This window comes from Gymnoscopelus microlampas, assembly GCF_963454915.1.
Source record: "Gymnoscopelus microlampas genome assembly, chromosome: 4".
Classification (NCBI taxonomy): Eukaryota; Metazoa; Chordata; class Actinopteri; order Myctophiformes; family Myctophidae; genus Gymnoscopelus; species Gymnoscopelus microlampas.
Window position 1 is genome coordinate 967,729 of NC_139941.1, and position 24,580 is coordinate 992,308.

The 24,580-nt window shown below is 43.1% G+C and overlaps 1 protein-coding gene across 1 annotated transcript; it reads right to left on the reverse strand.

The window, feature by feature from the left end:
* Nucleotides 1–5,662: 5,662 nt before the first annotated feature.
* On the reverse strand, nucleotides 5,663–23,911 carry LOC311043551 (uncharacterized protein). The gene is made up of 9 exons (XM_084054847.1): nucleotides 23,731–23,911; nucleotides 23,135–23,368; nucleotides 18,440–18,509; nucleotides 17,351–17,559; nucleotides 15,818–16,797; nucleotides 15,572–15,641; nucleotides 13,432–13,597; nucleotides 11,579–11,672; nucleotides 5,663–6,576 (listed from the first exon to the last, which is right to left on the reverse strand). Exons 1-9 carry the CDS (start codon nucleotides 23,864–23,866, stop codon nucleotides 6,424–6,426), a joined length of 2,112 nt encoding a protein of 703 aa, XP_083910973.1. The 5' UTR covers nucleotides 23,867–23,911; the 3' UTR covers nucleotides 5,663–6,423.
* Nucleotides 23,912–24,580: the final 669 nt, after the last annotated feature.

The window sequence follows — 24,580 nt, forward strand, 5'->3', positions numbered from 1 at the left end:
TAATTATAGACCAATCTCTAATCTGCCATTTCTGGGAAAGGTCTTAGAAAAAACTATCTTTCATCAACTGGATGTGTTCCTACAGAACAATAAGGTTCATAACAAATTCCAATCTGGCTTCAGGAAAGGTCATAGCACAGAAACAGCACTTGTAAAAGTAATTAATGATCTTAGGGTGTCCGCTGACAACAAAAATATATCTGTTCTCCTAGTCCTTGACGTAACCGCTGCTTTTGACACGATTGATCACAAAATTCTACTACAACGCATGGAGTACTGGATTGGTTTGCCAGGCACAGCCTTGTCTTGGTTTTACTCTTACCTAACAGGCAGAAGCTATTATGTCAGCCTAGCTAATTTTGACTCAGACAAACATGACATCTGTTCTGGTATTCCACAGGGCTCAATTCTGGGTCCCTTATTGTTCTCCCTGTATATACTACCACTGGGAGAACTCATCGCCGATCACGGAGTGAACTTCCATTTCTATGCTGATGATACCCAGCTGTATCTTTCGGTAGCTCCAGACGACCCCTGCGCTCTAGACCCATTGTTGACCTGTCTGTCCAGTATAAAATGCTGGATGAGTGAGAACTTTCTTAAGCTAAATGAGGATAAAACAGAAATTCTCATAATTGGCTCCAGTGAGCAGAGAGAATCAATAATAAGTAGACTTGGTAACCTGGCTGTAGAAAGTAACACCACAGTAAAGAACCTGGGGGTTATTATCGATTCTGAATTGAATTTTAATGCACACATTAATCATGTCACCAAGATTGCTTTGTTTTATCTTAGAAATATTGCGCGAATTAGAGACTATCTGTCGTTAGACGACGCAAAAACGCTGATCCACGCTTTTGTTTTCTCTCGGCTTGATTACTGCAATGCACTCTACTCTGGCCTGCCTAAGAAAACAACTGACAGATTACAACTTGTTCAAAATGCGGCAGCCAGAATTTTAACTAAAACTAGAATGAGAGAACATATCACTCCCGGTTGTTTTTAGGATTGATTTTAAAATTCTTTTAATAGTTTATAAAGCTCTCAATGGTCTGGCACCTTCCTACCTCTATGACTGCCTAGAGAGACATGTTCCAAACCGGACCCTCAGGTCTTCAAGTGCTGACCTACTCGAGGTGCCTAAAATGACATATAAAAAATACGGTGAAGCAGCATTCTGCTTTTACGGACCAACAGTGTGGAATAAACTCCCATTACACCTAAAACAGGCAGCCTCTGTCGATAGCTTTAAAGCACAGCTCAAGACCTATTTCTTCACTCTTGCTTTTAGCTGACTCTTTGGTTGATTTTTAAGTCCTCACTGTATTGCCTATTTTAATGTTTTATGCTTTTGCTTTTATTTTATTTTATTTTTTGTTTGCTTTATTGTTAAATTGGTTGTAACTGTAACTGTATTCTTGCTCTGTAAAGCACTTTGCGCTGCATTTCATGTCATGAAAGGTGCTATACAAATAAAGTTTATTATTATTATTATTATTATTATTATTATATTTTTCCATATATTCGGCCGTACACCAACGTCGAAGTCACATTTATCAACGCATCCTACACAGCTGATCCGAGCGTACACTTGGTCCCAGCGTTGATAAATGTCACGGCTGAAACCGAGCGTCATTTAAATAACACGCCCTTAAATATTCTCAAAACGCCCCATTTTTACGACATGAAGACGAACCAGAATACGACCAAAGACATGAAAAGCCAATAAGAAATAGTTTCCCCCGATCGCTTCGCTTCGCTTCGCCACACACGCACACGCCCCTCTCTCTCTCTCTCTCTCTCTCTCTCTCTCTCTCTCTCTCTCTCTCTCTCTCTCTCTCACACACACACACACACACACACACACACACACACACACACACACACACACACACACACACACTCCGTACCGTAGCGGTACAATCTAATTGTCACGCAGGCTTGTAGCCTACATGAATGACATATTATGATACCAATCACATCCCATGAATGGAATACGTTTGTATATTAATTTATTTAACCCATACCGAGCAGTGCGCGTTCGAGTTACACTAAAATAAAGCCGTCATGTAGGCTATTCCCATTTCCCAGTGAGACTCGGACCGTCGGACGGGCGAGTCCCGTCCCGCTCCGCATTAATGACAGATAGCCTGGAGAGAACATTAATGAATGAAGGCTGGTGGTGTGTGTTGGACCATGGGTTAAATGTCTGATCTCCCGGTGGCCATGAAAATATAACAGCAGCGCCGCTAAACTCCCGAGAGTGCCCTCGCGAAGCACTGTATATTTTGAAAATAGCAGATCTACAAGCTCACAAGCGTTGCGATGCGACGCTGGCTTGTGAGCTTGTATATCTGCTATTTTCAATGCAGCCAGATATACAATCTTATCTGAATGACTGTTAAAGCAGTTTGTTTAAATTACTTTATAAAATGATATATTTTCACAGCAATTATTTATTAGTGTAGATATACACATTTAGGAGTGGATTATGTGTCCAGATGCCTCTCAGACAGTCAGACAATGGTGCTCCGCAGGTCTAGAATGGAATAAACGGGTGCAGCCAACGTCAACAACTGGTCTCGACCAGACGTGAGATTTCAGCCTATACGGTAGGATGAAGCCCACGTCAGGATATTGATAAATGCCGAAAGGTGCGGTGATTACGCCGTACGCTCATTATTCGGGCTGCACCGCGTTGATAAATTAGGGTTGTACCAGTAAGTAATTTGTACCTTAAATCCAGTTTCCCATTTATTTCCCAATATACAGAGTAGTAGTTTCTTTACTTGTCATCAGACCTTTGTAGAGAGCTGAGATTACCCTGCCCTTTTTGTTTTTATAAGCATCAACCATAATCCTAATTATCTCATTAATTGAATCAGTTTTAATCTCTTTAAGTAAGTATCAGAAAAAAACTCATGCTTTCCCAAATTATATTTTGCCCTTAAATTTTCAAAATTCTGCATCCCCCCCTTCTCTATCATTGTACATACTGCTGTAATGCCCTTTTTTGTCCATTGTTTAAATCTCTGATCATAAATTCCCGGTTTGAAACTTGAGTCATATGCCAACCAGCTAAGAATTTTTGTTTCTTTTTCCAATTTGTATTTTTTAACTATAGCATATTATTTCAATTGTAAATGTAGTGATTGGATCTAGGTCTTTCTCCAATTTCCTAAAATGGCTTATTTTCAATTACAGATGATCTGCTGATGCTGCTGTTCTCAAATTATCCCTCACAGCCTGAGCTCCTGTGGGGGAAGAGGTACACCACGTTTTATTGCGATGTTGTGCAAGACACGATGATCCTGCCTCAGCCATGATTATCCTACAAAACCTAAAATGAAAAAAGGTTGTTGCAAGGAGTTGCATTGGTGTGGACCGGTCTTAGGATGCCAATTGTGCGTTCGATGGTGGAGCGGGTGCATCAGAGTCAAGTCAAGCACATTTTAAAAAAACGACCAGGGATGACCAAAGTGCTGCACAGCATATAGCAACAAAAAAATATACAAGAGAAAACAACAATGTTACACACAATGTATACAACACATAATACAATCTTGTATATCGTTTCCATACAAGAGGAAATGGATACAAGTCCTCTTCCTGCTGATGATCAGCAATTTGCCAAAATGCCTAAAAATACCTGCAAGGACTGTGGCATTTCCATGCCTCTCCCACTGTTGGCTTCACAAGTGGACATCTGTGATACAATGCTATGTGACTCTTAGGTGTACTGTTAAAGAACAACTTTGTTTTTTTTTTTACAACAAGGGTTATTTTATTAGTTTGTAATGATAATGTTAAAATGTTTTTATTCATTGCTTTCTATCGTTATAGCATTTTTTAACTGGGGGGCGGGAGCATTCAGTTCATTGGTAAAAATGCAATTTGTTTTACACAATAAGCCGACTATTTTGTCTCTGCAAGGACGAAGGCATGGAGGTCAGGGCAGAACATCTGCCCCGAATTTTTCAGATTGGTCTTTTATAGCGCCACCATGAAGCCGATTTTTGCAAAACATTTTTTTATATATTACTCCTACAATTGTTGTCCAAACATCAAATAAATCGGTACACAGTATCTCTATAGTCCTGTGATCAAGACAGATGTGTCGGATTTTTCATATTCCATCTTGATTGGCTAAGATTTGCTTCCAAAGTTTGTAGGAGTGGCCTGTTTTGTACAAAATGCCTCAAATCATGAACACAGCGTCCGATTTCCGTGAAATGTTGCACGCGTGAATAATATTCAAAGAAGACTCTTTGTGTCTCCTACCAGAATCCACTGATCGCCATCAAATTATTGGCTTAGGAATGCGACAAAAACAATAAAATATCTATGAATACAAGTTTCCATAGGGTGAGTAGTCGTCTCAGTCCCAGACAGAGTAGAAAACTGGGCCTGATTGCACAGGGCAAGTTAAAGAAAGAAAACCAGCTGGCAATGAAATTAGCTTGACCTGCCCAGTCAGGCAAGTACCAATTGAGTGTGATGTTTTGTTTTTTGTTTTCATTCTCGATTTCTCCTGTTCTTACCTTGTAGATCTTTTTTTTCCCCACACACTATACCAAGTCTAAACTGAGAAAATGCTGTCAATGCATTGAATGGGAGATTATCATGTTTTATCAGACCATTGAATGGGCAAGTAGGCGACTTACTGACCTACCTGCGATTTATCAGACCATTCATTGGGCATAATCAGGAGCTACTGACCTACTCGGAGGCAGAGCACAACATGATTTACGATTCTGTGCCTATCGGTACATAACTCGAACAGCGCAGAGTAGGCTTAATCGAACGTTGCAGGTCAGTATGTCTTGATAACACCCAATGAATGCTCTTATAAATCACGGGTAGGTCAGTATGCCATTCAATGGTCTGATAAAACGTGATAGTCTCACATTCAATGCATTGATAGCTTCCGAATGGGGTGAAAGGAAATGTAGCAATAGGAAATGCACAAGTGAGCTAATTAAGAGGCTCTTCCTTGTTTTAATAAGGTCTTAGTATCGATACAATTGATTATTTGCATTGACAACTTAAAGAAAGAAAACAAAAAAGTGTTATTTTTCACCTAACACCTTTCTCTTCTGCTGTTACGTTCCACATAGTTTTGTCTGGGATTTCTGTGTATTCCTCCCTCTGTCTCTCCTTCCCTCTATCAATGTATGCAGGTCTGAAGTCACCAATCACCCCATCAGCTGCTGATCAACTCATTACCTGGTCCCTTCCCCACCAATTGTGTTTCCATTTCCCATTCGCCAGTCTCTGCTCCTATAACTCCATCTTCACCAATCAGACCCATCTGTTAGCCTATAAAAGCCTCTCTATAAAAGCAGGCTTTTGTTTCCACTACTAGTTACTAGTTAGTTAGTTTGTCTTTGTGTGTTCCGTGTCCCCTGGCTTGTTTTTGGTTTACTGCCCTGTGCATATAGATGTTGTAAATAATGTAAATACAAAACAAAACAAAACAAAACACCTTTTGCACTTTATAACCTTGTGTGGTCTCCCTTATTTGCACCTCTTATGCTCAACAGCCTGGTACATGTGTTATAAACTCCTATCGCGTGATCCAAAGGGTTTCATAACACCTGCACAAATGTGGTCCTTAAGATGTGCATTTGAATCAAAGCATTTACCATTAACTGTACAACTAAAGGGGCTTTTCACCTGCATGAGTCTTCATGTGTTTTTTCAGATTACCAAACTGACTGAAGTCTCTGCCACAAACTGCACAACTAAAGGGTTTTTCTCCAGTATGAATCCTCATGTGATTTTTCAGATTACTCTTTTGACTAAAGTCTTTGCCGCAAACAGTACATGTAAAGGGTTTTTCCCCAGTATGAATCCTTATGTGTATCTTCAGATCACTCATTTGACTAAAGCCTTTGCTACACAAGGTACACCTAAATGGTCTTTCCCCTGTATGAGACCTCATGTGTATTTTCAGTTCATTGGTGCGACCACAGCCTTTGCCACATAATGTACAACTAAAGGGCATTTCCCCTGTATGGGTCATCATGTGAGCCTTCAGAGAACTAGTATAATTAAAGTGTTTGCCACAATTTGTACAACTACAGGGTTTCTTCCCTGTGTGACTCAGGAATGTTTGTTTTGATGACGTCAGGTCTCGAGACAATGTGTTATTCAAAAACAATCCTTGTCCTACCACGTGTTGCGTCTTGTGTGATTTCAGTGTGTTAGCTGACTGATCTTCCCTGGTCTCCTTCCACTCATCACTGTCTACAGTGTCAAATACAGAACAGTTGTAAGAGAAGAGTTGGCCATCGCTACTTGGTTGTGATGTTCCACAGTCCTCTACATCGGCATGTGTTTCCATGTGTCCAGTTGAGGTGCTGACTAGAGGCTCAGTCTGTCTGTTTTCATAATCATCATCACTTTTCACTGATAGCAATGTCACCGTTGACCCATCAGTCTCTTCTGGTCTTTGAAGGAGATCCTCATGTTCCTCTTTAATCTGTGGAGGCTCTGGTTCCTCCTGGGCCAAAATGAGGCTCCTCTCCTGGTCAGGGGAAACCTCCTCTTTACACGCACGGAGGTGCAGGAAGTCTAGGCAAAAAGATAAAATCAGAGAAAACTATTAAATGCTTGAACTGCATTTTTTCCCATGCAGTGTTAGCTCTGTTTTCCAAACCATATGTCTATCAATCACTACTGAGGGAGATCAACAGGAGTAAAGGAATCGCTTGGGCCAAGAAACACAAGGAAAGGACATTAGACCAGTGAAAATCTGTCCTTTGGTCGGATGAGTCCAAATTTTCTGTTGCACTGTTGGAGATTCATTCAAAATTCAAGGCACACTTAACCAGCATGGCAACAACAGCATTCTGCAGCGACATGCCATCCCATCTGGTTTGTGCTTAGTGGGAACATCATTTGTTTTTCAAAATGAAGAAAATGAAAGATCCAGTACCTCAAGATATTAGAATATTGCATAAGGCCACTCAAATAAAGGATTTAGAATACAGAAATGTTGACCATCTGAAATGTATGTCAATTCACACACTCAAAATTTGGTCTGGGCTTGGTCAGGTTTGCTTTGATAGCAGCCTTCAGCGCATCTGTATTGTTGGGTCTGGTGTCCCCAATCTTCCTCTTCACAATGCAACTTAGATTCTCTATGGGGTTCAGGTCAGGCCAGTTGGCTGGTCAGTCAAGCACAGTAATACAGTACCATGGTCAGCAAACCAATTACTAGTAGTTTTGGCACTGTGGGCAGGTGCCAAGAAACCAGCATCTCTTTAAAAGCTTGTCAATTTACGGAAACAACATGCTCTAATCCCCTGGTTGTGTCGGGACTTGATAAAACACAGCAGACCAACACCAGCAGATGGCATGTGTTACATGTGTCAGTAGTGTGTGTCTGTAGAAGTGTGTCAGAATGTGGGTCTGTGAGTGTGTGTGGTTATTTCCAGGTGATGCCTATCCGCTAGTTGCTGGGCGCCAATCATCAGCGCTTCCCAGGATTGGTTGGGGTTTCCTACTTAACCCATTTTGGGCAGGAACCCCTATTTGTAACTATACCTTTCAGGACGGGAACCCCTTTTGGGGTTCTTGTTGCTATGTACAGTATATAGCAACATACATTTATTGACATTTTTGTAAAGTTTTCAGTACGGCAGAAGGCGTTTTTAGATTCGGCCTCAGGTCTAAATGGGTTAAGGGTACCAAACACCTGTGGACCTTGGCAGTACTTGTAGTAGTGCTGTCCCGTGCTCGCTTGCCATACTCTTGTCTTATTCTTTTTGTATCATTTACTATTTTTGAAGGTACAGTACATGGGTTAATGGTTATGATTGTAACCAGTTTGGTTGAGCTTGATTCTTCTGCTAGTAGTTAACTTTAGACCTGAGGCCGATTCTAAAAACGCCTTCTAAATCCTGACCTAAGTTTTCTGAAAAACGTTATTCAAAAATGTAAAAAAATGTATGTTGCTATATACTGTACATAGCAACAACGACCCCAAAAGGGGTTTCCCGTCGTGAAAGGTATAGTTACAAATAGGCGTTCCCACCCTAAATGGGTTAATGGTGTATATAAAAGGTTTTCTATTAATGATTAAAACCATGTGTAAAATCATGTTTTAAAAATAATTCATTGTAAAAATCATGCAAACCTAAATAGAAAAGAGTCTCCATGAAAAAACGACTTAACTTTCCAACCCTTATGAGAGGATTGTAACATAATGCACCCCAAGTCATCACTGACAGTGGAAACGTCTCACTGGACCTCAAGATACTCTGACTCTATACTCTGCCTCCAGACACTCTGGGACCTTGATTTCCAAATTAAGTGCAGAAGTTGCTTGAAGGTGTCATGGGTACTCTTGTCATCTGCTGGTAATCATCAATCATTAAAACTAAAAAGGTTTGAAATAATGTAATGTATGCACAATGAATCTAGAATACATGAAAGTTTCACTTTTCTATATTACAGAATAAATGAAATGTTTAGATGCACCTGTATAAAGATAGATACTGTATGTTTTACAGTTTCTTCCTGTATTTTAGAATTGCAGTAGAATGCTAGAAATGTTGCAGGTAATTACTGTATTACTGTACATTTACAACATAATACTGCTCAGTTTCTCAGTAAATGAATGTATATTTACACTAATATAAACTGAATGTACAGTATGTGTCCTGCATTTGTTGATCAATGTCACTTTTGTACTACTACTACTACTACTAATAATTAATAATATAACCACAGCAATAACAAATGGACAGTAGTCATTATGCATTTCTTAATCAATTATTTATTAAAATAAAACAAACATAATTATCACCAGTGCAACACAGGCAACTTTTAAACATTAATGCCTGCCTATTTGCTTCTTTTATGTTTTGTTTTGTTTTAATCCTTATCTCAATGTGACACTTTTTTTTTTTTTAATCAAACAATCAAGGCAATCATTAAGATCAAACTAACTTTTTAACAGATGGTTAAAAAACTGCTGAAAAAAATGTTTTACCTCCACTTGCCAGTGAAGTACTAGTCTCTTTTTTGTGATAACGTTTAATCAAAAATAACTTTTTAAAATCTAATTTGGGGAAAGAAAAATGATGTGGTACAGGTCCACCTGGACCTGTACCGGTACAGGTCCACCTGCACCATCAAACTCGACAGGTCAAACTCGGCCAATGACCATCTCATGGCGTTTGTGGACGTTAACGTACCTGGAACCATTGGAACTGGTGTTTTTCGACCTATCACCCTAGTTACTAATACTTATAAACAATCGTTGATAAAACAAAATGCTTTTTTGGTATTAATGCAGGTTTTCAATAATGAATTTAACGTTTTTATGAGATGTTTATGGCATGAATCAATGATTCATTAGCACGTGTAAAACCCATAAGGAGGGAATGTGTAGGAAAACAGAATCTCACTCTTATGTCCTGGTGAAATATTAGGCGCCAGCTAAACACAGATACATTACAGTCAGTCATTACATTAAAGTCAGACAAGAGATCCCAGATGGTAGGATATTTCAACTCTACCAAGGCAGGGATAAGAAGAAGTAAGTCTGCACACTGTTCTCAAGCTCCAAAAAAATCACTTTTTATTTATGCAACGCATTTGCCTGATGAAGACCTAGAAGGTCGAAACGTTGCATGAATAAAAAGTGAGTTTTTTTGGAGCTTGATAACAGTGTGCGGACTCTTCTTCTTATCCTTGATTCTTCCCTTGATGTCCAGCACCTGGCCTAAATACAGGCGTGGGATGTGCGCACAATCTTCTCTGTGAACTCTACCAAGGCAAGCAGCAAGACAGAACAAACCTTCCACGTGTTGCAGACTACTGGTAGGAAGACTCTGTCTAGGATTATTGCATTTTCTTCATTTGACAATAGTGAAGACTTTTACTTAAAGAGGTGGTGCCATGGTTTTGCACTTTTTCATGTGTCTATGAGGTTGATAGAACTTCATTAAGCCCCCTGGTGGTGTTTTTATGGTGTTTTATGTCTTCTCTGACTATTTTGAGTTTCTACCTGGAGGCTGAAACCTTGAGGGTCAAACGTGCCAATAGAAAAACAGCGCTTTAGTGACATAGTAAAAACATACTCTCCCCCTCATTATCATAACACAACAGGTGTGGGCATGAGGAGGGACTAGGACAGGTGGGTGGTGCTAAGGTGGTGGAGGAGGTGCTAAGGTGAGAACCAGGTATACTTAATGAACTGGAGGCGTGTCCACTTAAAAACATAATTTTAACACTTTCTGTATACTTTTTTGAAAAAAATCTTCCTACTAGTATAACCACAAGTAAGACGCGCGAACGCTGGAAGCGAACGCAGCTCGAAAATATTGTGTATTTACGGACTTTGTGTGTGTGTGTGTGTGTGTGTGTGGGTGTTTGTGTTTTGACTGTAGCTGCACTCTGGCGCACTCTGTCGGCCGCACCCAGGCAGTGCACTGCACACAGACACACACACACACAAGCCGAGCAGACTTTCATAGTAAGCTCCAATAAGTCTGTAAGCTATATAGCTCTATAGGCATCGGGATATTTAGCTGATTGACTTGGAAGTTATCCCATATTCTACTACTTTTATTATTTTCTCATTTTTGCTGTTATATCATTTTTGTAACTTGCACGTTCTTCCATATTGTCAATAAACCTTTTTGGAGAATTATTGGAAGTCATTCTTAGTGATCATTGTCTTTTCATCTACATTTTCCGGTGAGTCATTTCCTGTGTATTAAGTATTACATTATGATGCGTCTTAAACAGAGTCTAGAAGAAGGGTGTATTCAAGTTAAGTAACAGTGGTCTGACTACAAAGTAGGATATGGACAACCTCAGGTGAAGAAACAAATCTTAAGAAAAAGCCACTTTCCAATGCCTTTTTAAAATTGCTTAGTATTATTACATTATTTGGAAGTTGACCTAAAGGACAAACGAAATGAAAAGCCACGTCACCTGTGCGGGGGGAATCACTGCTATTTTAGACCTCAGTTCTATAACGTCTATAATGCAGTTTGGAAACAAGTGTGAATTACATTTATTGAGCGCTGCTGGTCAGGGCTGGAACCTAACCCTGTCGGATCCGTCCATCCTCGGAACAAGCGTGGCTATTGTGATGATCCCACTAACATCAGAACTATGGAACGGGAAAGGAGTGTGAATAGAGCCTCTGAGAAACTGTCACTAGAGGAAAGTGAAGCGGGCACTCGAACAGTGGATCCCTAGTCTTCTTCGGAAGAATTTCAGTCCTATAGAAGAACTCCCCCTCTGAGTGACGTAGGCTATAGCTTAGTCACAGCCTGAGACGGGGAGACTGCGGGGCCACAGATTGACAGGCTGCGTGCGGAGCACACAGCAGCATCTTAACAGAACAGTGTGGAATTCAAGCACCCTGATAGTGTTTTAATCAAAATAAATCAATGGTACAGGTTTTAGTTGGATTTACACACTGTCGAGACCGTGGTACTAGTTTCTTTTCAGATTGCTCAAATAGCACTGCAGCTAAAGTTCACACAAAGTTCCACTTGAAGTCGATGAGCTTCTTTATGAGCGCGCTGACATGCGGGTTCACTGGTGTCACCTTCTTTCTGACCATCTCCCCGCCCTTTTTGCTTTGCACCATCATCTCCTGGCTTGCTTTTGTGCCACCCTCAGGACTGATGTCAATGCAGCTTCTGAAAAACAAAAAAAAACATTCTTCGTTCAGGTGGCATCAATCTACAGATGCCACATATCAAGCAAGAGCCTGTTCAGCACAATGTAGTGGGTGAAGAATATTGAACCATAATGATTGCCATATTTCACTAAGTGTATCAATTTACAATGTAGGCATTTAGCATACACACTTTATCCAGAGAGACTAACTGTGTAGTCCAGGGGTCTTCAACAGGGGGTCCGGGACCCCTAGGGGGTCCTCAGAATTACTACAGGGGGTCTGCCAAATCTTTGTGTGATATGATTGTTTTTTTTTACCTTAACCACTTGAACCCTAGCATCCCTTTTCTGAGGAGAACTTTAGCCAAAAATAGCAGATCTACAAGCTCACAACGCCTCGCGCTGCAAGGCGTTGTGAGCTTGTAGATCGGCTATTTTTGGCAAAGAGGTATAGGTGTAGAGGGGAAAAAAAGAGCAGACCAAGTAAACAAAAAAGGTTTAATCTGAAACACCATTTTATACAATATACAGGGGGGTCCCTGCTTCATCTCTCTCTCAGCTAGGGGGTCCTTGGCCTGAAAACGTTGAAGACCCCTGGTGTAGTCGCTCAGTAATTTAGGATCATAGGTAAACCAAGAACCTAAACAGTATAATATATCAAAAACACATACAAAATCTGTACATGGAAACTATGGGATGCCAGGTCAACGAATTAACCTGGCATCTGTCTCATGGAAACAAGTCTCCAGTACTGTTTTGTGTCATCCTTTTAGCCTTAATGTCTTACTGTACCGATTGCTGTTTACATTTCTGACTAATAAAGTATTCTATCAATGAATGTCTAAAATAACATGCTATCCAAATCACATGCCAACCTTTGCATAAGACTACATGGTCGTCAAGGATAGGTCAAGTGCTACTATCAATATGAATCAATTCACACCAGTGATCAGGTTTAAAAGGAAGTGATCCAAAGGTTTTATACTTGGACTACTTAAAAATATCAGATATACAATGACATCGAAACCTATGTTTCGATGTCATCGAAACATAGGTTTTTCAGAAAACTGTTAGGATTTAGAAGACATTTTTAGAATCGGCTTCAGGTCTAAATTGGTTAATAGAGGCAGCAGTAATGTTTGTAGTAGCTTGTTCTAGTGTCAGAGGCAACAGTGGTCATCATCAGTGGTTAGTGGAGAATGATGTGTGAAAAAAGGTCAATCAAGTCAAGCTGTGTAGTACAATATGTGTGGAAAAAGCTCCTAACCTTGAATGAATTCCAGTGTGCACACCGCATGATGCAACGTGCAATGCATATAATTAATTTTATCAATACTAAGTTGTTGTGCGTTGTATTTAGCAATTTTAAGAATAAAAAAGAAAAAGAGGGGTTTAATAACTTTTCCATTCCATATCGCAACACTTGGTTTATCGATAAATGTGTGTAATCTCTGTGTTCATGTCAAGGTGCGGGTTTGTCCATATGTGTTCATATACAATGTCCATGTATTTGCCAGAGAATCACTGTGTTTAATTATTTATTTCCATAATAATACATTCTTCCCTTAAAAAACCGGCACGATCCACATGTTTCAAACAGATATTTTTGTGCTAAATAGTTACTGTATCGATTTTAAATAATTAAATCCTATCACCATGAATTAACCAATATCGTCCATGTATCGTATCGTCAACCATGTATCGTGATGCGTATCGAATCACTGTTAAAATGTATCGTTACACCCCTAGTAGTTCACTATGTGTGGAAAAAGCTCCTACCTCTGAATGAATTCCAGTGTGCACGCTGCATCATGCTGATACTGTAGGTTGAAATTGTAGTATGAGGAGATCACTACAGCGAGTCCATCCAGAAAGGACGTTCCTTCACACAACACCTGATTTTCTATGCTCATCATCCATCGCTGGTTTGACTCTGTCATTGGACCTGAACAGAAAGAAAGAAATTACAGATTTGTAATATAGCAGTTAATACACATGGCACAAATAATAGAGCGAATCTCTTCTGATTGTTTATCGTTGTATGACAAAGTATGAAAATCTGTTATTTCTGTTTGGCTCTATTCACAGCAGCCATATTATGATGACATTCACAGGTGTTACCAATGAAGGCTCTGTTCCATTACTAGAGGTGCGGGTCGCTACGCGACCCTTCCGTCTAGTCGCTGGCGCGAGGCTCTCGTGTAGTGGGCTGTAGATGTTTTGGACACGCAAACCAAAAGCGAGAGCAACAGTGTTTCCAGACGCAAACCGAAAACGAAAGCAAACTGAGAGACGGACACATTTCACCCGTTCATCTATCTATGTATTCACACAGGCTCTTGCAGGACCAGAATGTGCGGCACAGATTGATGAAGCAGCCCGCTCAGCCCAGCGAGACGGCGTGCGCTGCGTTCAACCCTCCCAAAGAGTCAGACAGACAGTATTTGGATGGGGAGCGGGGTTGCCGGGGTTGCCATGTCCAGGAGTTGTAAGCGTGAAGTGGCGTGTAATTGGTTAGGGAAAGTGCGTCGACGCATGCGCAGTGCGCAGTGCGGTGTTTTTGCATCAAGCTGGTTGCTTGTTGCTCGCGCGCAATCTGGCAACAGTGATGCAACTTACACACACGCAAACATTCGACTGTGGATTCCAATTGTAAGGTAGATTGGAGTCAGGGTGCTGATATTGTGCATGTTGGCCCACTGGAAACACTCTGTTACACCAGTGGGTCTACAGTTGGGGTCCAGGGACCCTCATGGGCTTCCAAATGGCCCCTTACAGGTGTGTAACTCTGAGAGTGTACAAATGGAACCAAATGGACCCGTAAGGGTCCATTTGGTTCCATTTGTACACTCTCAGAGTTATGGGGGTCGTGGAAACCACTGTGCTACACTAAATGGAACAGAGCCTTCATTAATATCATTGGTAACACCTGGGAAGGAAGTGATAATATGGCTGCTGTGCATAGAGCCTATTCCCCCATTCGTGTTAGTCCGCGTCACTGCAAACTATGAGGGTGTAGACCAGTGCTTCTCAAACTTTTCCATGTTATGGACCCCCACAATGACATGTATTTGGCTGTGGACCCCTATCTCAAACTGATTTTGTGCCAGGGACCCCCAGAAGCAAAGATTTGAGTTAAAATGTTTATAGTTTATATAAAATATATATATATATTCAACGATTTGCACAAAATAATGTTTAAATGTTTCTAAAATAGCACATCTACAAGCTCATAGCACAAATAAATGATCTGATTTGAAGTTTCAGTTAATTTAATGTGTGTGTGTGTGTGTGTGTAGATAGATAGATAGATAGATAGATAAGTATTATTATTATTTATTGTTTGCATTGCTAGATATTAGAAAAGGCATCTATTCCTGCCAACTTTCTTTTAGCCTTTTATTATAAATACTATAGAGCACCGAAGTCTGACGTAATTTACACATCCTAGGTTCGTCTACCTGGTTTGCGGTTTTCCACCCCCATTCTGAATCCCCATAGACGTATTTAATATCGTGTCAAATAAGAACTGTGTTCCAAAAATAAACAAATGACCCTGGCGGTTTTACTCTTATGGATATGAAGCATCAACTGACGGTGAGAAAACGATAATGTTACTTCCGCCGATTTAGTTACATTTTTGCCAGAAACAGACTGTATCAAATATAACTGACAATATCGCCTGTTCGTTTGTTTATTTTTGGACCACAATTCTTATATGAGACGATTCTATGATGACCCAATGTTATTCTCCATAGTGAAATTACTTTACGAACCTGGGGATGAACGAGTGACGTCAGGACTTCTGTACTCTACTCTGTTTGTAATATAGGCCCTGTCTAATTTGTAGTCTTAGCCACTTTGTAAACAAAGGGTATAACTATCCATATTGTATTGTCATTGAACATTGCATACTCACCCGCCACAATCAAACGTGGGGTGTCAACAAGTGGGACAGTCAACTGCACAAAGGCTGGTGTAGCAGACTCCTTTAAAAAAAAAGCACAGAAACATAATGAGTTATTAAACCTTCCAGATGCATGCTGGCTGACAATGAACTACAATTTTAGAGAAAATGGAACAGAGTTAATGTAAAGAAAGAAGAAAATGTCTAACTATAATAATACTGTTTAAGACACTGTAACAAAGATAAAGATAATCGTACATCAGTTTGGATGACAAGGGCATCCAATGGCTCCTTGAAGTGTGCCATTAAAACCTGCAGGATGTTTGCAGCAGTCACACTGCAATCAGTCCTGTGGAGAACAGCCTTTACAGCATCATTTGTAGGGTTTCGTTTGAAGAACTCCACGATGTTGCTGCCATGCTCTTCGTGAAAAGCCCTGATCTTCAGGAGAATCGGAACATCGGTCAGCCGTTCAAAATGAGTGCACATGCCCCTTGGGAAAAATAAATATGGCCATTGCTGCTTCACATGGTGTAAACCTGGCGCTGGATTAGCGTTTATCATTTGGCGTTGCAAGGAATACGTCGTTTCCATCAGCGTTGACACATCTGCCCTTTCCGTTCCTGAGGAACCTTCACGTGAAAAGAGCTCCGTCAGCATTCGTCTCTTATTTTCCAGAGATTCTTCCGTCTCCTCGGGTGGAAGCTCAGGTTGCCATTGTGTGCAGCCGTAAGCGTCTGGAGGTCCTTGTGGTGGTTTAGCCCGATTTTTCTTTGACGACCTTCTGTGACGAGCGAGAGGGTTCTTTCTGTTCACATGTCCTACGCGTGACGTTATTTGAGATAGAAGAGTATCGTAAGCAACTCCCTTCAGATTTGTTCTCCTCTTTTTTGTTGCGTCATCCACTGAATCTATAAATGACTGAGGATACTGGTCCATGATGTTCCTTGCGACGACGAGACACTCGGCTCTGCGTGGATTCGCTGCGATTCTTTCCATGTCGTCGACAATTACGCGGACCATCTGTCGCCTATCTTCCGGCGAAGGTCGTTTTCCATTCCGGAGGGCTGTGCGTAGATTGAGGGGCATTTTGTCCCAATTCACTTTGAAATTGTCAGGCCAGTATCTGGGTGATGCTGGAGGAGAGAATGTGGGACTGCTTGTTGAAACTGAAGAGCTTTGGTCCAGCGGGACACATGTAGACATCTGCCTTGGTGGGGCAGACATGGACATAGGCTCTAGAATGGAGACATTCATCCAGTGTTAATGTTGACAGCAAGTTTTGGTTTTGGTTTTAGTCATAGTCTTTTGAATACAATTCCATTTAGTTTTAGTCTAGCTTTAGTTGACTGAATACAATTCCATTTAGTTTTAGTCTAGCTTTAGTTGACTGAATATCATACGATTTTAGTCGACTAAATCTACAGAGTAAAATGTATTTTGACAGGCCTTGATGGCGGCATAATGCCTGATTTATACTTAGTTGTGTATTAAAAATAGCCAATCTACTTGTCGATCGGCTATTTTCAGAGCACGACACTTGCACACACCCAATATATTTAGTCATAGTTTTAGTCATCATAGCTTAGTTTTTGTCAGTGAAAAGAGGTAGTCGGAAGGTTATTACCACATTTGCTATTGCCACATTTGCAGCAGGATACTGTGTGCTCACTGAGTATGCAATACCGTTGATCAAATCAAATCAATATCAAGTAAATCTGAATGTTTGCTCTGCTAATTCCATGTGGACAGTGTTTTGGAAATAAGAAATCTGAAACCTTAAATAATTACCTGTCCGTTTCCAGGCATTCAGAAGTTTTCTGCACTGAATGGGCTTCATGAGCCCTTTGATGTCTTGCTCTCCTACATACTGCAGATCTTCCTCTGTCCGTGCTCCGTGATGTGTCAGCCTCTCCACCACACGGCCCACCACCTCTACAGGGAGACTGGGAAGTGCAGATAGGATTCTGGCCCTGAACACATCACTAGGTTCCAGCATCCTATATAAACGGAAAAGAGTGTGGTGGAGTGAGATCACTGACAAGCCAAGCATAGTATACTCTAGACCAGTGGTTCTCGACCTTTTCAGCTTTTCAGGCAGTGACCCCCCCACCCCCTATTTAAAAAAAGAAATAAATCATATTTGAACTAGGAGTTGAGGGCGAGGCTTTACATTTTGTTTGACTCGGTTCCACAGATAAATATTGTGAATATTATTTAAAATGTTTTGGAGATGAGGCTATTTCCAAAGTTTTTGCCTCTAATATTCGACAAATAGTTTGTAGATTACTTTTCACGCAGTAATGTTATTAATCATTAGTATATTTTTTATTTTATTTTAGAGGTATTGAAAAGTCCTTAAATTGTCACTATAAATGTGCAGATACCCTGTATAAACGTATACTGTATGTTGGTTTGTTTACTGGCGAGTGAGAAAACGATGTTGCACATTAAAGCAAATTTGAGTCCCGACCCACAGGTTGAGAACCAGTGCTCTAGACAGCAGTAGCATTGTGAATTAAAAGTCCTTCATCATTGTTCTCTAGGACATTTTTATAGCGTGCCTTTAACAGTAACTGCATGTGCTGCAACAGCGCTGCAAATCTAAGTTTATTATATCTTATCACTGTAGTCCTCTACAAAAAAAAAGTCTGTCCCATTTCTCCCAATGAGGAATTTAACATAATAGATAATATTCCCGGAAAGTTAGCATGCCATAATAGAAGTAATTGTTCTCGCATTAATACAAAAATTAATTAAATAAAAATGTCACTGGTTGGCAGGTTTCTGAACTGTCCACAGACCAATATCAAGATACGTTGGGTGAAATGGTCCTTTTAACATTTGGCACTTTCAAGCATAACAGAAATGGTGACTTACTTGATGCAGGAAATCGGTGACTTGGAGCAGAGCAGGTTGTGGTGTGATAATGTCTTTGAGTTGACAGACACTGGCAGGCAGATCAACAAAATAAACAAAAATAAAGCTGCAAAATGTAACTTTTTACAGAGATTATAAAAATCTTGAGCAACACAGCTAACCATGTGGGTAGCACCCCCCAAAATGTTTTGCCAACATCCTCTGTAATATTGTTCTGTTGGTATTCACTTCACGTTTTGAGCTTCAGGTGTGTGACTGGCACCTGAGCATGGGTCCTGCAACTAGTCTAGTTCTATTTCATCCCTGTTGACCGCCAGAGGCAGTGAATTAAAGCACCCGATATTCCCTTTGTCCATGCGCAGTTTGAGTACTTGTACCAACAACGTCACTTGTGACCCCGAGATGACCCGGAAGAGGCTATATCTTCCGGCAGTCACCAGTGGTTCAGTCCATTTTTTCTTCTCGCTCGCAGGTTGCAAAATCTGCATTGAACTACATTATTATTACAAACCTACCTTAAATCACTGTTAAGTCGCTAGTAGTTCTGTGTCCGTAGAGGTCTGAGTAGCGAACGTTCGCCCTCAAGGAACTGTGTCGTATCTCCCCATTGAGCGGTGCTAAATCTGTGCGGACGCTGTAGAGTCTGACACCTCACCGGTAAGGAAGGGTCTTCATTCCCTCTCCTTCGGCCAAGGTAGGTTACTGCTTGCAGCAGCATCCGCACTAAATTTGATATTTAAGTTTGTATTATTATCATAATCAACCTCTGTTGGCAAAGAGCGCGTGCACGCCGACTCCCCCCTGCATACAGTTGCTTCCCCCCCCCCCCCCTTCCAAGAAAAAGTCTGCCCGCAAGGTTGGTCTATGCTCATGGCCCGCCGGCCCGATTCCCCTACGGTGGGGGCCGGGGTGCCTACTCCTCCAGTGCCGGAACTGACCCCAGAAGACGATACGCTCTCTCTGGCGGCATCAACCACTCACTTCCGCGAGTATGACGAGGAAGGTATGGGAGACGGTGCTTCCAAGGCACCAGAGCCAAGCTCCCACTCCTCAGCCCGGTCTTCACTGGCTGAGACGGAGGACGGTTCCATGCGAGCCATCTTGCGCATGGCTCTAGAGCACCAACGGCTGGCCATACCACAGCAGGCGGAGTCAGCTCCTGCAAGGGCCTTCTTCAGGCACAGGACAGCTTCCACTGCCTTAACCATTCCCCACGCAGAGGACTATCTAAGCTACAGACCTCCTGGAGAGACGTGAGAGCTTGCACCAGTCTCTCTCACAGCGCTGCAAGGGTTGGCCTGGATCGTATGCCAGCTATCGAGCCTGGCATCTCATCCCTTATCATCTCCCCGATGTGGCGGGACGCAAAGTGCCCTCGACCACAGTGCAGGATCACGGACGACCTGCTCACTAGGGCTTATGCCACAGCCGGTTTCGCACCTAATGCTTGCCTTCTCAGTGTCTCTGCAGGAAGGCAACGCAAGTGCAGACTCCATCACCTTCTGTAACACGTTAATGGAGGCTCTTGTCACTGGAATTTGAACGGAGGATGTCCATCCTGGTCCAGACTCTGCGCCAGGTCTGGCTCTCGCAGTCGAACCTGAATGAGGCATCCAGGAGAACCCTCCGCAGTCTCCCAGTGGAGCCAGGAGCGGTGTTTGGCCCGGCTGCACTGGAAGCACTAGAGCAGGCCATTCAGGCCAGGTAGACCAGGCAGCAGCTGGCAGGTCTGCGGCGCATGCCTCCCCCCCAACAGGGATAGGAGCCTCTCGGCTGCCCCCCGAGCTCGCCTACCACCAGCTCACACTAGAGGCCAGCACTTCCATCAACGTCCTACACAGAGCAGGACCGTGACTCTCGGGACTTCGGCCGCTCGCCGCAATTCCGAGCCCCGGACCCTGGCAGACCCCCACCAAGGGCTCCTAGGGCCCGGGGGGCCAGGCACTGAGGCTAGGGGGCCGGCTGTCGGATACTTTTCACATCAGCTTCAGACCTGTTAGCTTCCATCATCGGCGACCCGGCAAGGGCCCTTGCATTAGACCAGGAGCTATCCGCCCTCCTGGCCCAGGGCACCATCGAGATAGTAGACCCTCTGTTGCACCCCGTCCTAGACCTGAGGGGACTTAACAGGTATCTGAAGGTCATACCATTTCATATGCTGACCACGGCAGGTGTGCTGCAGTCTGTTGCCCACAGGGAGTAGTTTACCTCTATAGACCTGAAGGACGCATATTTCCATGTCTCCATTGCCCGCCCACACTGGCAATTCCTATGGTTCGCCTACCGAGGCCGCCACTGGCAATTCAGGGTGCTACCGTTTGGACTCTCCACAAGGGTATTCACCAGGTGCGTGGCAGGGGCACTTGCGCCTCTGCAGTCCCAGGGCATGAAGATCCTGTCCTACCTAGACGGCTGGCTGATATGTGCACCATCCCAGGTGCAGGTAGCCGAAGAGACAGCATGTCTCCTGTCCCACGTGTCCCGCCTGGGGCTCAAGGTAAATATAGAAAAGGGCTGCCTGTACCATCCCAACCCACCACATTTATTGGTCTGACCTTAAATACCATAACCATGACAGCTGACCGCCCGGGTGGACGACATCTTAGAACTGCCCGTGTTCCAGCGAGGCAGATGGTTGTCGTTTCTCATGTTCCTCCGCCTCTTGGGCAAACTTCCATCCGTTGCGGCTGTTGTTCCGCTGGGCTTGCTGTCGCTGCACCCCCTGCAGGGGTGGCTGAACAGCTTCCACTTGGATGCCGAGACACAGAGAGTTCATAGTGTCACGACAGTGTCTCCTTGCCCTAGTCCCATGGAAAGGCAGGGCGTGCATTTCAAGGGGTGGCCCTATGGGGTCAGTTCCATCCCCCAGGAAGACCGTTGGCACCTACGCCTGCCCCTTGGGCTGGTGTGGTCCGCGTAAGACCATACCGACCACATCAACGTACTGGAGCTGCGGGCGGTGCACTTGGCCCAACAGCACTTTGTCATTCCTGGCAGGCAAGCACGTCCTTATATGGTCGGACAACACATCGACCGTGTATAACATGAATCATCAGGGCGGGAGCAGATCTACTCGGCTGCTACAGGTGTCCACGGACTTCCTGACGTGGGCAGCCCCCCGCCTGATCAGCCAACGGACAATGTATTTACCGGGAGAGCAGAACCACCCGGCAGACTTCCTCTCCCGCCAGAAGCCTCCATCAGGGGGAGTGGTGCCTACATCCAGATGTGGTGCACACCATCTGGGGCTGCTTCGGCAGAGCAGGGGTGGACCTCTTCACCTCGGAGGCGTCGACCCATTGCCCTCTCTGGTTCTCCCTAGCGGAGATAACCAGCCCTCTGGAGCCAGGAATGCCCTGGCTCACCCCTGGCCGGAGGCACAGCTATATGCATTTCCACCTCTTCCTCTGATACGTCCAATTCTTCAGAGAGTTATGCAGGAGGGTCACACCATATTGCGGGTGGCCCATTTCTGGTCAGGGAGGACATGGTTTCCTCTGCTCCACAAACTCTGTTGCGGGGCGCCATGGCGCCTCACCGACAGGAAAGATCTACTCGCGCAGCTAGGAGGTCGGATCTGGCATCCCGATCCCTGACACCTCCAATTGTGTGTTTGGCTACTGGAGGGCCCGAATCGCTGTTGAGCAGCTGTGCAGAACCGGTTAGGCACACCATCCTGAACGCGAGAGCGTCATCCACCAGGTTACAGTACGACAACCGATGGAAGCTGTATTCCAGCTGGTGTAGGGGTCGGAGTGAAGACCCAGTGCAATGCTCTGTGCCTATCATCCTGGAGTTCCTGCAATCCCTCCTAGGTAAAGGCCGATCTCCTTCCACATGGAAGGTTTACGTGGTCAGGGCCGTGGGAAGACGTTTTAGGGTAATGGCGATGTGTGCGCGCACAGCGCGTGTGCATGCTTGCCTAGCGTGTGCGCTAAGTCATCCAGTGCTTTAAAGGTTTCATGACATTCAGATTTACAAAACATTAAAAGTCTTCATCAAGGTCCTTCAAACGTGTATTAAAATGTTTGAACTGAAAAATCCACTCCAGTGAGCCATGGCAGGTTTTTTTCTCTGTGTGTTCTGAGGCTTTTCAGTTGCAATGAAATAACAAAACTATTTTCCTGCGGGTGTCGCTGTTGAGGGATTTTGCCTGTCAATCATCGCCTCTGCTCCACCCCGGAGGGGCGGGGAGGAGAGGGGGCAGGATTAATGGACTGTGACAAAGTCCAAATAAATAAATAAAAAAGAATGTCATGAAACCTTTAAAGCACCGCCTCTGGCGATCAGCCGGGATGAAACTGTCAGAGCACTCATGTCACTCAGTATCCTCGTGTTCTCTCGCTAGAAGATTCTGTAGGGACTGAACCCCTGGTGACCACCGGAAGATATATAGCCTCTTCTGGGTTATCACAGGATCTCAAGTGACGTTGTTGGTACAAGTACTCGAACTGCGCATGCACGAAGGGAATATCCAGTGCTTTAAAGCACCGTAGTTACATACGTAACTATTTGTTTGTGTGCCACATTTCTTTGGGGGGGGGGGGGACACGGTTAGCTGTGTCACTCAATCCACGAATGCCCGATTCTTACAAGTTGTACTCAGGGTTGTATTCGTATGATAAGAGTAAGAGAGAGAACAAAACAAAGCATCAATAATTAGCAGTAATAAAGTGATTGTTTTGTTTTTTTTACCTGAGAGAGTGTCAAGATTCTCCTTCCAGCTTGATAATGTCAGAGTTGACCCATCATCAGCCTCCTCCGGTCTTAGAAGTAGCTCCTCCTGTTCCTCCTCTTTCACCTGTTGAGGCTCTGGTTCCTCCTGCGGAGACTCTGGTTCCTCCTTGCCTTCCTCCTGGACCAGACTGGAGCTCCTCTCCTGCGGTTCGGGGTAAACCTCCTCTTTACACACTGATAGCAATGGGAGATCTAGAAAGAGGAGAGAAGCGGTAGAACTTTTGGGATTCGTTTTATAAATGTAAAGTGCATTATAAATACAAATTGATTATTATTATTTATTTTTAATACATTTTTGTTCCACAATTCTACCAGCAATATCATATTACTAATACAGGACCAGTGCTTTCTTGTGAGTCTTTCCCCCTGCTTACTGGTAGGCCTACTTTAAGTACATTTTGATACCAATACTTTAGTGCTTTTACTCAAGTAAATTTTGAATTCTGGACTTTTACTTCTATGTTGCAGTATTGATACTTTTACTAAAGTAAGTTTAAAAAAAAAATTATAAAAAGTAGTACTTTATTCCACCACTGGTGTGTGTGTGTACCAACCTGCTGTGTGTATGTGCAGCAGTGTGTGTGTAGTGTGTTGCTCTGTTAGGATCCTCTCCACGTCCATAAAGATGTCCTCTGCTGCTGCACAGAGACGCTGCTCTATCAGGGACTTCAGTGTTTGGAGTAAAGTCATGTTGGAACTGTTAATAACTCTATTCTAAAGTGGAATGTTAAGAGTTATGGCAGCTCTCTCTCTCTCTCTCTCTCTCTCTCTCTCTCTCAGCTTGAGCTCCGTGTTTACAACATGGTTTACAATGAACGGACTGACTTCCCAGTCAACGACGTATGCACTGGTCGTCAAGACTGAACGTGGTAGTGAGTTGATGTTTTTATACCACCCCCTGCTGCTGAAGGTGTGTACAGCTTCATTGATGCTTCATAATCATAGACTGTTCATAATCAGTGGTTTTCAACCTTTTTCATGCCAAGGACAGAACATTGTACATTTGGCCGCAGACCCCCATCTGAAAATGTTTTGTGCCAGGGACACCCAGAAGCAAAGATTTGAGTTCAAACGATTTTTCAAAAAATAGCAGATCTACATCTGAAATTTGCTTTGCTGGTGCAGATGAGGAGACAGATATATCCTTACTGACCTAAATATTCCCAGTGTGAACATAATACCATATTAGGGGTCTTCAATAGGGGTTACGCTACCTCTAAGGCAGTGGTTCTCAAACTTTTTCATGTCAAGGACCCCCAAATTGACACTTATTAGCCCGCGGACCCCCATTCCAAAAGATATGCCAGGGACCCCCATAAGAGAAGATTTTTTTTACGGCTCTAGCAGTGATTCTCAACCATTTTAATTTCAAGGACCCCCAGTTTGACATGCATTAGGCTACGG

Excerpts from the sequence above, each read along its gene's own strand:
- LOC311043551 (XM_084054847.1), bottom strand. The coding sequence starts at position 23,866 with ATGACTTTACTCCAAACACTGAAGTCCCTGATAGAGCAGCGTCTCTGT. Across the intron at positions 15,642-15,817 it reads CCCTTGTCATCCAAACTGAT|GAGTCTGCTACACCAGCCTT; the intron begins GTACGATTATCT and ends TTTTTTTTAAAG. Across the intron at positions 13,598-15,571 it reads CCCACGTTTGATTGTGGCGG|GTCCAATGACAGAGTCAAAC; the intron begins GTGAGTATGCAA and ends CTTTCTGTTCAG.